General features: G+C 40.1%; 1 protein-coding gene across 2 annotated transcripts in view; it reads left to right on the forward strand.

Moving 5' to 3' along the window:
- Positions 1-14,668, forward strand: part of LOC137435456 (F-actin-uncapping protein LRRC16A) — a 210,878-nt gene that overhangs the window by 83,379 nt on the left and 112,831 nt on the right. For both annotated transcript variants that reach the window (XM_068129246.2, XM_078784298.1), the window contains exons 15-21: positions 2,758-2,834; positions 3,492-3,596; positions 9,962-10,031; positions 10,149-10,230; positions 10,526-10,625; positions 12,550-12,604; positions 12,700-12,872. In XM_068129246.2, coding sequence (XP_067985347.2) covers positions 2,758-2,834; positions 3,492-3,596; positions 9,962-10,031; positions 10,149-10,230; positions 10,526-10,625; positions 12,550-12,604; positions 12,700-12,872 — 662 coding nt within the window. The remainder of the gene's footprint in view (positions 1-2,757; positions 2,835-3,491; positions 3,597-9,961; positions 10,032-10,148; positions 10,231-10,525; positions 10,626-12,549; positions 12,605-12,699; positions 12,873-14,668) is intronic.

A 14,668-nucleotide genomic window follows, 5' to 3' on the forward strand; every position in this document is an offset into this window, starting at 1 on the left:
ATCCAGCAAGCCTGGGGAATTAGGCTTGTTGGTGTTTGGGATTTGCCATATTTTGGGTCCCTATACCTATCGTTTACAATACTTATGATACAGATAATATGTTTTTACATTCATTTGTGCCGGCTTACATTTGTGCCGGTTCCACCCACCCAGGTTTTTTTTTTTTTTGGTTTTTTTTCATTTGTGCCGGCTTAGCCTGGTGTTGGCTTCGCGGTTAGGGTGCCGGCTTGGGATCCTAGGATCCTGGGTTCGAATCCCGGTCGATCGCTGAATTAACGCTAGGGGGGTTGACTCAGCCTGTCATCCTTCCGAGGTCGGCAAATTGAGTACCAGCTTGCTGGGATGAATGATCCCGGTGTGTACCCCGGTTTAGAATAGGTACACCGTATCCCTGCGCATCGTAAGAAGCGACTCAGGGTTGGCGTCAGGAAGGGCATCCGGCCATAAAAACATTGCCTCAAACAGGGAACCATGATTGTCATGGGGCCCGCAAGGCTAACCCCTGCTCTAGCGGGGAAAATGGCCTTAAAACGATCATTCATTCATTCATTCATTCATTCATTTGTAATAATATTGGGGAAGATAAAAAAAAAAAAATATATATATATGTATATGCCTATATATGCAGGTATATGTATTCACTTCCTAAATGCTCCTCCTTTGTTGGCTTTTCTGGCAAGAGATTACTGTATTTCTACAGTAATTACAGATAATCTGGAGATAAGTCACTGCAGGTAATGCGTGTGTTTCATGGGGCCTGTACAAGTGGAAACTGAGGTGAAAGAGGCGGTGGTGAGAGGGAAGGCTGCGGCTGGCCTGAATCGGAGTGGAACTTATGGATCAAACATTTTCCAAATATATCGGGGAGTTTCTGCTGCTTCATGTACTTGAGTTGTTCCCTCAGAAATAATCTTAATTTATACACGGATACATTTGTTCAGGCAATAAGCGTTCTTCCTCCACCAGCCTTATAAAATCTTCGATGTAGGCTTCCACAGCTTCCCGGTCGGCCGAGGCTTTTTCCCCACAGACCTTTAGCAAACGTAACTGATGCCTCTTCCGCAATTTCTTGACCCACCCAGGTGATTATTCACACTATGACGTTAGGCCTAATTCATCGTGAAAAGTTTTTGCTTTTGTCATGATTATTGCACTACATCAAGGCATTATCAACATCAGCGGTCTTCGGCTGATATAATGGTTTCCTTTTGTCCATCTGGGCACATTACTCTCACCGTAAAATCAGCTTTTTTTATTTCTTTAAATGGTAGACCGTCGGTGTACCAACGCCATACTTCCCCCTCATGCGTTTCACCGAAATACCCATGTCACACTTCCGCAGCAACTCCACTTTCTGCTTGATATTGAGCAATAAATGCTTCCTTTTCGAAGCACCACTAGCGTGTCCAGATGTCGAAGGCCTTTTTTACATGACAGGGGATATTGCACAAACACAATTTTGCACACAAAACAATAGAGCACAACGCGGTGATCCCGAATCAGACGTGCACGCCACTTCCCAGGAATGTTTTTGGTGGTTGTGCAACACCACTTCCGTGGCACTAGGTTTTCCCTGCCAAATTATTACTCCCGCCAGGGAGTAATGCATTCACTCGTGTCCGTGTGTGTGTGTGTTCGTGTGTTTGTGAACAAGATATCTGGGAAAGTTCTGAACGGATTTGGATGAAAGTTGGTGGGATGATTGCCCTTGGGATAAGGAAGAATTGATTAGTTTTTGGTGAAGCTCAGGATATTATTCCAGATTCCGGAATTTTTTTGGGAATTTTTTTTCCTGTTTTACTGCATTAAAGCTTTTGTTCTTATTCTTAAATGATGTTTTTCTCCTCTAATTCCGAGATATATCAAAATAAATTCTCTGACAGTTGGGGCCTACTTTCTTTTTCATTTATTGTTTTGGGGAGAGGGGATGTTAAACAAAACGTATTATTCCAACTAAATCCACGGCGGGAGTATGCGCTCTACTGAGTGGCGTTCTAGTTGCACATGGGGCGATTAACTTTTCAGAAGGAAAGGGTTAAAAATTGTAGGACTGTGAGGTTTCAAAACTTTGTCAGTTTTCGAGTCTTTCCTGTTTTGGAGTTGCCAGATAAGGAGTCTTCTACCTGTACTCCATCAAGCTGCAGATGAAGGCCTTGTAGGTTGATAAGAGTTCAGGTGTGCCAAGGAAGGACTTTGCACGATGGAGGAGAGGATTCCCAGTTGGCAACTAGCATTGGAAGCCAACTAAGAAGTGTGGTTTGCCCAAGAAAGGTCATGGCAGATAGTGATAGTGAGAATTTTGATAGTGAGTGAGAATTTCTTGAAGAAGGTTGTTTTGAAAGTAAATAGGAGGGTTTGTCAGACTGTCCTTTCGGAGTGAGATAGTGAGAGTGTGACATTTGTCAGGATTGAAAGACATCTTCCAAGTGTTTGACCTCGTGATTCTATCAACGTCTGCAAAGAGGGAAGAGGCCGCAGCCTGCCTGTTCCCTATCTACACACCTTGATAGAATCTGAGCAGGCATACAGATCTGAGATACCCATAATCAATGTTACAATAATAATTACGATGATTTTATTCTTCTCGTGTCATTAGATTGTGTTTGTGGGTTGATAAGGGGTCCTAGTTTTATGTGTGCACAGTTTCAATGCAGTAATACCAGGCACACACAATCACGATCGTCACGTGACCTGTTGATGTGTGTACAATTTGATTTATTACGTATCTGTTAACAACGTGCTGTTGGCTCTTGACAGATGTTTGGTGCGTTATTACGAGGCTGCTCTCAACACCTTTCACACCTCAACCTTTCCAGGAACATCTTTTCTAACAGGTTTTTGTGTTATCCATTAATGCCATGATCTGTATATATTCTTGGGGACTGTTTTAAACACTTGATAAGAGGGTGTAAGTTTCATTCTTACCTTTATTTTTTTACTAGACATATTGGATAAGGAAATAGAAATGAACTTGGATGCAAGAGAAGGCCATTTGGCTCATCATGCCTATGCCATAGCTGTATAATCAGCATTCCCATATACTACAGATCATGGTTATAACACAGCGATGAGTATAACCCCAAACAGGGAATTTAGCTCTGGTCATGTCATACAATTTGCCTACGCTTTCCCTACTGTAGGATCTTTAACATCCACATCTTAAAGGCTTACATGGACAGCTGGCTTTTCCACCCCATCTTGAGTGGTGTTTGGAGATGTAACGCAACTAGCAGGCGCTACATCAGATTGTCAATTTTTAGTTGAATTTGAGACTGAACCCAAGATTAGGCAGACTAAGCTTTCCTGATAGCCCTAAATGATACGAGATCTTGCATTTTAATCTGAGATATCATTTTCTACAAGTTTTTAAACTTTATTGCTCTGATCTCATACTGCTGCCAAGTTGTCTTTGGGTTCAATTTATGTCGGATTTCATAGCTCGTGCTTATGTTTTTCTTTCTGACACTACGTGCTTGGCCTTATTCCCACAGAAAGAATCGCGATATCCTGCCTTCTTTCTCACAGTTCTTCAACCAATCTATGGCTCTCAAGCAATTCAGCTTGTCGGGCACCCGGTTGCCTCCTGCAGCTGTGAGGTGAGCATGAACAATGGTCGTAGCTATTCCCTGAGTAGGTATACTTGCTAAAATCCTTATTTTTCCTTATATGCACATTCTTGAGAAGAAAGGGGTCAACTGATCATCGGTGGACAAAATGGTGAAATTTCTTACCTCATCCAAATAAAAATTTTCACTTTTCTGTCTCTTCTCTCTTGTCATGGGGACCGCAAGGCTAACCCCCGCTCTCGCAGGGAAAATGGCCTTAAAATGCCTGTTGTGTTGTTGTTTGTCTCTCTTCTCTCTCTCTTCTCTTTTACCATCCTACACTACCGTTTCTTCTTTACCCTCATCTTTTTCCTCTCATCAAGTTTCCTATTATCAGTTTACCGATGCCATTCCTTTCCCTCTTTGTGTTTGTAATATAATATTCTTAGTTTGTACATCAGCTCTTGGCTGTGGTTAGTACCATTAGCTGCGGGCGCAGCTGTGCCACTGCTGCAGTGCCCCTCGTTGGTTGGAGCAGGAATTTGTAATTTGTTCATGGTGCTGGTGAAAACTCACCCACTTTTCATGAAGGACATTGTGGGATCTTTAACGTCCATCAAGTAAAGCTGACAGGTGAGGTGCCCAGTTTAACGTCCATCTGAGGAACGGCACACACATTTACTCACACTGCCTGAGAAACACCAGGATAACAGTTTTAGCTGGGCTGAGATTTGAAATGAGGCTATACATCTCATAGGCATCTCAGAGTCATCATCATCATTATCATCATCATCATCATCAGAGTCATCAGTCATCATCTCAGAGTGCCTATCTATCCCCACGCAATTCAGCCAGCCCTAATACAATACAGGCCCCTAACATACTAAATAGCTATACCAGTCATGGTTGATGGAACTTTTACTGTCAATGCAATTGCCAAAACATCACCAGCGTTATTAGCCCCCGTTGGAATTAGCCCCCGTTGGAGTCTGAAACGGGGGCCTATGGATTTGGTCTCGTCCGTCCGTCCGTGCATCCGCAAACATATCTCGCAGATGTATGGACCAATTTTGTTCATACTTTGCACAAAGACAATACATGATGGTATACGTATGAACATCATTTTGTTTTGCGATGCAATCAAATCAAAGTCAAAGCCTGGCAGCCATTTTAGTTGTACAAAACCCGATGTTGAACATTTCCTCAAACGTTTCAAAGACATGCATTTGCCAATGTTGTTAAAACTTGGCACACATATAATGAGTTATGGCTTACATAAGTACGTCATTTTTTTTCGAGATCAGATCCAAGATGACGGACTGGTGGCCATTTTGTTACTTAAACATGTCACCAACAATTTATTGGACATGCATGGTACAGTTTTGTTCAAACTTTGCACAAGCACAGTACATGATGGCATACACGTGCACTTCACTTTATTTTGCGATCTAATCAAAGATGGCCAACTGGTAGACTGGCAGCCATTTTAGTTGTAGAAAAAAAAACCAATATTGACCACGTCCTCAACCATTTGTCGGAGATGAATTTACCGATCTTGTTCTAATTTGGCACACGGATAATGAATGATGGGTTACATATGTACGTCATTTTTTCGAGATCGGATCCAAGATGCCCGACTGGCAGTCATTTTGTTACTTAAACGTGTCCACATGCATTTCTCGGACATGCATGGACCAATTTTCTTCAAACTTGGCACAACGACAATACATGAGTATACATATGCAAAGGATCGTGTTTTGTCATCCGAACAAATATGGCTGACTGACGGTCTTTAACATATTACAACAAAATTACTAAAACCACGGCGGGGGCTATGACATTTTATGTCTTTTTCTTCTTGTTTATTTGCACTTTGAAACCCACTCTGCTTTCCTTGGCACCTCAAAATTTATTTTTACCCTCACCAGAGGAGAGGGTGTTCCATTTGGGTCAGTTTGTTTGTCTTTTTGTTTGTTTGTTTGTTTGTCTTTTTGTTTGTTTGTTTGTTTGTCTTTTTGTTTGTTTGTTTGTCCGCACAGAATGTGCTAACATCGGCCACAAATGCTACCTTGTGCTGGCCAGTAGTACACGTTTTTTTTTTTTCAACTGAGTACCTCTCTAAACTAGATGCTATTCATAGAATACTTACCCTGCGCAGTCAACTTGGTGTAAGCCAACTCTTCTATTTTTGAACGTTTCTTTTTTTTTTAATCCAATATGGCTGCCAGACCATGTGAGCGATGACATCATAAGTTTATATTCTCTAAATAATTGTTGCATAGATCATGCTCAATAAATTTCAAACTGATCAGACTAAGCGTTGTCCCTGTCAAATTATGACGTTATAATTATGGCACCAATGACGTCTTCGTTAACAACACCTATTCCCCATATGGAGTTCTTTACAATGAGCCACGTTTCAATTTTTTAATTGCTGACATGGCACACACTTTACTTTACTGAAATGCAGACACAAATGGTATATTTCCATCAAAAATCGTCGGAATTTCGCCAAATCTGTTTTGGTCGTGTGTTAATATACCTCAGCGATTGACAAATCTGAAATCAGAATTTTATTTGAGGTCAAAATGACCCCGTGAGGTCGCTCCGTACTTTGCCTGCTCGTCATGTGCAGTGTGATAATTAATTCCATACCCACTTTAGAAGACTCTTCTTCTTCACACAATAACAACTTCTAGCTTCCAGACCGTACATCCAATCATCTTGAAATGTTGCACACATGTTACACTTCATTACCTCTACTATAATATAAAGTTTCACGTCGATCAATGAAGCGGTTCAAGAGTTATAAATGTTTTAATATTTTTGTTTAATTGTTCATATCTGCCAAACCACGTGACCTATCGCAAATTCCAAAAGGTCTTTTGAGGAAACTGATATGCTGAACACATCTGTGAAGTTTCCCCTCGATAGGATCAAAAATGAGGGAGGAGCTAGGTTTTAAAAGTTTATGCTTAAAAACGTCATAACTCCAAAACCATGTGACGCATGACATCATGCTCGCTGACTTTTTTGTTCGACACGGGTATGCGATTTAGCCTGCCAAGCTTGGCCTCGATCTGTTCAGTCATTTTGGAGAAAAGTTGATTTTAGTGGTTTTTCAGGCATTTCACTCAAAACAATATGGCGTCCAAACCACGTGACCTATGACGTCATTATAATTTTCTTTCTGCATCAATTTATTAAAGTTTTTTACTTGTCGAATTATGACGTCATAACGGCGGCACCTATGACGTCATTATTCAGATATGTTATTCCGCATGGAGAGTTCTTTGCAATGAGACCTATCTCAATTATTTATTTGCCTCGATTTTTGAGATATAGAAGTACAAAGTTTTTTGGTTTTTTACTTGGTTTACTTTTTTTTGGTTTACTTTTTTACTTTTTTGGTTTTTGGTTTACAAAGTTTTTTGGTTTTTCCAAGATGGTGCCCATACCACGTGACCTGTGACGTCATACTATTCACTAAAATATTCTACAGGGGGAGGCCATCCTATGGTGAAAATTTCATGTCAATTCGGACCAACGGTTGCTGAGAAAATGAATTTTTAAAATTCAGACACGCACATACATACGTATGTACGCACGTACGACGTACGTACGTTCCCGAATGCTTAACCCTGCCTTTCGCTTCACTTCGCGCAGGGTAAATATGTATAATGAGAATGCGAGTACAGTATATCTATAAAGTATGTACGGTACAATTACAATGGGAGTATATGTATAAAATACGTAATATAAAACCACAAAAAATATGACATGGCGAGGGTCTGCAATATTTGATGGCTTGTTTTAGATGCCCTGCGCTCGCAAAGCGAAAGGAAGGGTGAAGCATTCGGGTCCGTCCGTACGTTGTACGTACGTACGTGCGTGTCTGCATTTAAAAAAAAACATTTTCTCGGCAACCGTTGGTCCGATTGACATGAAATTTTCACCATAGGAGGGACTCCTCCTGTAGAATATTTTAGTGAATATTATGACGGCACAGTTCACGTGGTACGGGCGCCATCTTGGAGAAACCAAAAAACTTTGCACCTCTATATCTCAAAAACCGCTGCACAGAAATAATTGAGACAGGTCTCATTGCAAAGAACTCTCCATGCGGAATAACATATGTGAATGATGATGTCATAGGTGCTGCCGTTATGACATCATAATTCGACAAGTAAAAAACTTTATCCGATCAGGATGAAATTTCTTGAGCATCTTCTCGGTATAAATTGATGCCGAGATAAAATTATAATGATGTCGTAGGTCACGTGGTTTGTACGCCATATTGTTTTGAGTGAAAAACCACTAAAACCCAATTTTCTCCTACACCATTGAAGAGATCGAGGCCGAACTTTGCAGGCAAAATCGCATATCTATGACGAACAAAAAAGTCAGTGAGCATGACGTCATGCGTCACATGGTTTCAGAGTTATGACGTTTTTAAGCATAACCTTTTAAAACCTAGCTCCTCCCTCATTTTTGATCCTATCGAGGGGAAACTTCGCAGATGTGTTCAGCATATCGGTCTACTAAAATGACCTTTTGGAATTTGCAATAGGTCATGTGGTTTGGCAGATATAAATAATGAAACTAAACTATTTTAAAAAGTATAACTCCTGAACCGCTTCATTTATCGACGTGAAACTTTATATTATAGTAGAGGTAATGAAGTGTAACATGTGTGCAAAATTTCAAGATGATTGGATGTACGGTCTGGAAGCTGGAAGTTGTTATTGCGTGAAGAAGAAGAGTCTTCTAGAGTTGGCATGGAATTAATTATGACACTGCACATGACGAGCAGGCAAAGTACGGAGCGACCTCACGGGGTCATTTTGACCTCGAATAAAATTCTGATTTCAGATTTGTCAATCGCTGAGGTATATTTACACATGACCAAAACAGATTTGGTGAAATTCTGACGATTTTTGATGAAAATATAACTTTTGTGTCTGCATTTCAGTAAAGTAAAGTGTGTGTCATGTCAGCATTTTAAAAATTGAAACGTGGCTCATTGTAAAGAACTCCATATGGGGAATAGGTGTTGTTAACGATGACGTCATTGGTGCCATAATTATGACGTCATAATTAGACAGGGACAATGCTTAGTCTGGTCAGTTTGAAATTTATTGAGCATGATCTATGCGACAATTATTTAGAGAATATAAATTTATGATGTCGTCGCTCACGTGGTCTGGCAGCCCTATTGGATCAAAAAAAAAGAAACGTTCAGAAATAGAAGAGTTGGCTCACACCAAGCTGACTGCACAGGGTAAGTATTCTATGAATACCATCTCGTTATCTCTTGCAGTCAGCTTAAACTGCATTTTTTGCAAAATTTAACATCTAATAATTTTATTGATACGATTACTCAAGGTAACTGCATGGAATATCCATTCAGACCAAAAAAATTTCTTCAACTAGAAAGCATCTGAAAATGCAAAACATGTCAACGTCTGCTTTATATTCGGACTTCTTCTTCTTCCGTATGCTAAACATGATGACAACAGCTAAACAAAATACAAAACTAATGACGATTTTAGGCAACCATGGCCTTTTGACTTCAAAAGCGATTTGGATTCCGTGACCCAATAAGGAAACCCTGCTCAAATTTCAAGTTGATCCGATAGAAATTGATGATTTTGTGACCTTTGACCTTCTTGACCCTCTCGACAAAACACAGTTTACACTCGAAGAATTGGTTCATATTTGGTCACTGACATATTGAAATGACTAACATATTGATATGTTATGCAAACATGACCTTTGATGTAACACAAAAAAATCTGCTTCTAGCTTTTAATTGTTGAACCAATTCAGTGACCCAATATGCAAATTCTTAAATTTTCAGGTCAATCAAATGAAAATTGACTATTTTATGTGACGTTGACCTTTTGACCAAATTATTAATTTGTCTTCTCCATATTCTCATAATAAAGCTTTGTTGAATATTTGATGACAAAAGATGAAATGGTAAAGAAGTTACGGCCTGGACAGACACAGACGTGATTGCAAAACACCGTCTTCCGCTGTGCGGGGGACAGGCTAATTAGTCATTGATTTTTTTTTTCCACAGTTTTTACTAAATGCGGCCTGCCACAATGCAATGAGTTGTAAGTCAAAGAAAAAAAGGATTTTTGAGTTTCCACAAGTAGCAGAAAAAAGCTTTGAAATGATACCAAAGATGTGATGATAACCTGTGCGGTTCTCAAGTTGTGCACAGACCTTGGGTCTTTTTGCCAAATATTCTGCACACTCACATTGCCAATTGGAGTTTATAATGTGGGAGGTCTCGTATTGCAATTGTGATTTTTAATGCATATAATTGACTATTTTTTGTACTGAGCCCAGGACACATTTTTCGCTCTGCAGTGTGTTCACCTTCATGATGTATCATTCCCTCACAGGGAAATTCTGCTGGCTGTATCGAGCAACCAACACCTCAGCAGTGTCTCCCTAGACATCAGCAGCTGTGAGGTAAATTTGATGCACTTGAGATGCCCACATTTATTAAATGCTCTTGCATCCCTGCATCGATTTTGCAATGGTGGTTTCTAAACCTGTCACGTGGCATTGTGCCATTTGGTCATTCAGCTGAAGTCTGCTGGAGCCAAAGCACTGATCTACTGCCTTGAGGATGTGCGCAATATCACCTCCTTGGATATTTCTGACAATGGTACGTTTGCCTACTCTGTGTCTAAGCATTTGAGTTTGTTAATGCTGTTTCCATTTGTCATTTATCGTCTCATGATTGTACTCTGTCATACTTCTATATTCTAATTCGGTGCAAGCAAACTGGTTATTGAATATATTGAAAAAAAATGTGAAATGCAATTCTTAACAATTATTGTGAGTTATGATAATTCCCAAGGAGAAAAGACTGTGATAATCATCATAGATAATGCTTTCAATTTGAATTATAAGTAAATGCTGATTAGTTGCGATGAAACTCAAGGAATGTGCACCAGCAGGCTTGGATGTTGAAGTGGCGAACGTGATTCGAACTCTGAGCAAGAATCGTGCAATAAGACATGTCTATATTGGACGCAACTTCTCAAATGTGCGACCAAAGTACGTGTTTATTTCCTTATTACTCCTCTACCGGTTTCATCGGAGGGGACTATAGGTTTACTCTTCATCTGTCTCTCCATCTGTCCGTCCGGCCGTCCCACCTGTGGTTTTCCAGACTCCTTCCCCATACCCTTTAACATATTAAACTGAAACTTGGTACATGGCTTTATTATGATAGCTTACAGAATAAGTTTGAGTTTCAGGGCGTTTCACCAATTTTCCACGGAGTTATGCCCTTTTTGGATTCAGAAAGTATCACATGTTAGACATTTTCGTCATTTCAGTTCAGTTCAGTTTCAGTTCAGTTTCATTTCAGTTCAGTTTCAGTTCAGTTGGTCATTTCATTTTCAGTTTGGGACCGGTAGGGGACATGCATTGCAAAGCATTTCTCAACGAGTGCTTGTTTATCTTGTTAACAGCATGCGATTTAATTGTAAGGCGAAACTTCACGGGATACATTATTTTAGCGACAATGCCTTACAAGCCTTGTTGCAAGGCCACATCATACATTGTAGGGCAACCTCAAGCCCAGATTGCTGCCTGGACCTTCGAGCTCTAACATCTATAAACTATCAGTTTTTGATACTTTAGAGGTGGGATTCTCCACCTTTCCTCCCATAATGCACCTCCTTTTCAGTTTTTGTGGTCACTGTTGTCATTTTGGAGTCATTGTAATAACTTCCATGAATTTTTGATAAGGTTTGAGATGTTCCAGCACATCCCACACACTCTGCCACCAGACATGAATAATGTATACCTGGACTGACTCCTTGTGCAGCAAAATTTGTTTGCACATTTTGAGGCTTCTGCATACCCATTCATTTTACCATGCCATGCCATGTTCAGCATTGACTACACTGATGAAAGGCTTGCAAGCATCTTGTTATTGTGTTATTGTGTGGAATTCAAAAGATTGAAGCTTCTCTTATATCCCTGAACTTTCATCACATCCTCAAATCAAAAAGTCAAATCTATGATAATGCACAATGGGGTTCTGGAGGTGATATATAATCATCTGCCAGATCAATAGTCAAGACGCACGTGTTGTCTATCGTCTTCCTTATCATGACGTCTTTGCCTGTTGTTTATTTAAGAATGACTGGGATGATTTAAATCATCCTGATGGAGGCACCTACTCTCTGACAGCCATTTATCATTACCCTCGCCAGAGGAGAGGGTATTGCATTTGAGTCCGTTTGTTTGTCTGTTTGTCTGTTTGTTTGTCCGCACAGAATAAATAGGATTTTCTCTGCAACCGTTGGTCCGATTGACAGGAAATTTTCACCATAGGTGCAACTCCACCTGTATAATTTTTGAATGATAATCATGACGTCATAGGTCACGTGGTTCGGCCGCCATCTTGGAAAAACCGAAAAAATTTGCACCTTTATATCTCTGAAAGTACTGAATAAAAAAAATTGAGACATGGCTCATTGTAAAGAACTCTCCATGGGGAATAAAATATGCTAATGATGATGTCATAGGTGCCTCCATTATGACGTCATAATTCGACAAGTACAAAACTTTATCCGATCAAGATGAAATTTCTTGAGCATAATCTAGGAATAAATTAGTTTAGAAAAAAATAATGATGGCGTCATCGGTTATGTGGTTCGGCCGTCATATTTTTTTTAACACAAAAGCCTTAAAAACCACTGAGAATACATCCTGGCGAGGGTTTGCAATCTCTGATTCCTCTTTTTTTCTTGTTCTTTATTGGAATTCCATTAGCTCCTTCCTTAGCAGCCAGAGTGCTCCAAAATTATCTGTTGATTATCATGGTTATGCAAATCATATATGATGGAGGCAGTCTCCTAATGGCAAAGGGATGTCCCACGACTTTTGGTGGAACAGTGTATCTGAGAATGCTTTCCGTGTTTTTGGCATTTTCAGTTTTTCAACTTGGATTTATTTGTGTGTGCAGGGAAATATCTGCAGTGATGGAGAACATCGTTCTGATGATTCAGGATGAAGAACTCGTAAGTTTTTATTCGATAAACAGTTGGATGAATTCCGATGGATACAATGGTTGGGGTAACACGGTGATGGTAACAGGCAGTGTGACGTTCCACAGTGGCTGAAGTCTCTTTCTCTGGCTGACTCTCGATTGAAAACCGCGGCTGTAATTGTGGCGAGTGCCATCTGTGGTGCAGCAACGCTCTCTCACCTTGACCTGTCAGGCAATGGGATGGGCGATTCGGGGGCACATATGTTAGCCAAGGCCCTTGCTGTCAACACGACCCTCAGGTAAGTTTCACCCAGTTCTGTCAATAGTGGTGTAGTCCTTCTTTCTACTAAGATTTTTGTCTGTTTGTCTGTGAACAAGATATCTCAAAAAGTTGTGGATGGATTCTGACGAAATTTTGTGGAGAGGTAGCGTATGTGCGAAGGACGAAATAATTACATTTTGAATAAAATGATTAGATTTTGGTGAAGATCTGGATCTGGCTAGTATAATTTTTAAAGTGATTCTTCACCATTGGGAGATATGGCCAAAAACGATGCAAAGCAGGATATCTCAAAAAGCTGTGGACGGATTTGGACGAAACTTGGTGGACAGGTTGTTTATGTGACAAGGAAGAATTGGTTCTATTTTGGGCAAGATCCTGATCCGGATCCAGCTAGTAGAATTTTTAAAGTGATTCTTCACCATTGAGCGATCAGGCGAAAAGCAATTATATAACATGATATTTAAAAAAGTTATGGACAAGTTGGTTCGGTGACGAGAACAAGTCGATTAGATTTTGGTTCAGGTTCGAATCCAGATCTGGCCTATCAGTGGGATACAAAACATAAAATGGTGAGCCTGGCGGAGGTACGCGCTGTACCGAACGGCCGTTCTAGTTATGGCTGTGATAATAGGAAAGACTGACTGGATTTTAACCCGAAGCAGTCCTGTATGCCTTTATTGCTCGGCATAATAACACATAATGTGCAATGCTCAGTATTTGTGTATTTGTAAATCAGTAGTGAATCCAGGATTCTAGGGAAGGGGGTAGTCGGGGCTACGGGGACTAGGGGTGGGGTGTCGTTTCCATGGGTTGTTTCTGTGGATTGTGAGGTAAGGGAGAATGATAGAATCACACCCACATGACCATCCTCAAATCATTCAAAATATGCTCTTTCCCACTCGATCTTTTTCCAATTGTAGCTTTGAAGGCTATTCATTATGTTGCGTGTTAAAACTGGTGAATAAATTTAACTTGAAACTTGTTCTTCTTCCATTGCGTTGAAGTTAGTTGAAATGTAAAAGACAATGACGTGTTTTGATTTTAATATAAACAAAGAAATAATAAACGGCAGACACAAATCTTAATCCTCTTCACTTTGTTTTTATTGCTGTTCTTGATCAGTGTTTCCTTGAGCAAGTCACAGTGATTAATATCGCAACATCACATGATAGCAAGATTGTGGAGAGAGATAGAGTATAAACAGCGTTGTAAATATGGAATGATGCGGCAGCACTGCATTACGCTCGGGGAATCATCGTTCTCGTTTTGAAAAATGAAATTCTGGTTTGATAAAGTGGGCTGAATGTTCAAAGTACAAAGGGATCTTTTGTGCTTTGAACATTCGGTTTCTCCAAGCTTATTACAGTTAACTTTTGTCTTATTACTTTGAACATTTGTCATATTGTAATCATGTTCTGTTGATTTCATCCATTGTCCCAACTGATTGCCCTACCAAGATTTTTTTTTGCTCTAAAATTGGACACATTTCTTCGGCTGATTAGAACATGCTAAACCTCCTCTCTCTGTCTCTCTCTCTCTCTCTCTGTCTCTCTGTCTCTCTGTCTCTCTGTCTCTCTCTCTCTCTATCTCTCTGTCTCTCTCTCTCTCTCTCTCTCTCTCCCTCTCTCTCTGTCGCCACCTGCTGGCCGTTTGTATGCTGGTTGTACTGTCATTAGTCTAGTAGGAAGACTAGGTCCCCCTGCACCCCCCGGAGATATACTTCTAATCAGTGTTTCTAGATTGGAAAAAATGTGTAGAAAATGACTAGCTATGGCCCCAAGCTGAAAAAATGTCCCACATACCATTTTTATG

The sequence above is a fragment of the Myxine glutinosa genome, chromosome 9 (genome assembly GCF_964187855.1).
Source record: "Myxine glutinosa chromosome 9, kmMyxGlut1.1, whole genome shotgun sequence".
NCBI lineage: Eukaryota > Metazoa > Chordata > Myxini > Myxiniformes > Myxinidae > Myxine > Myxine glutinosa.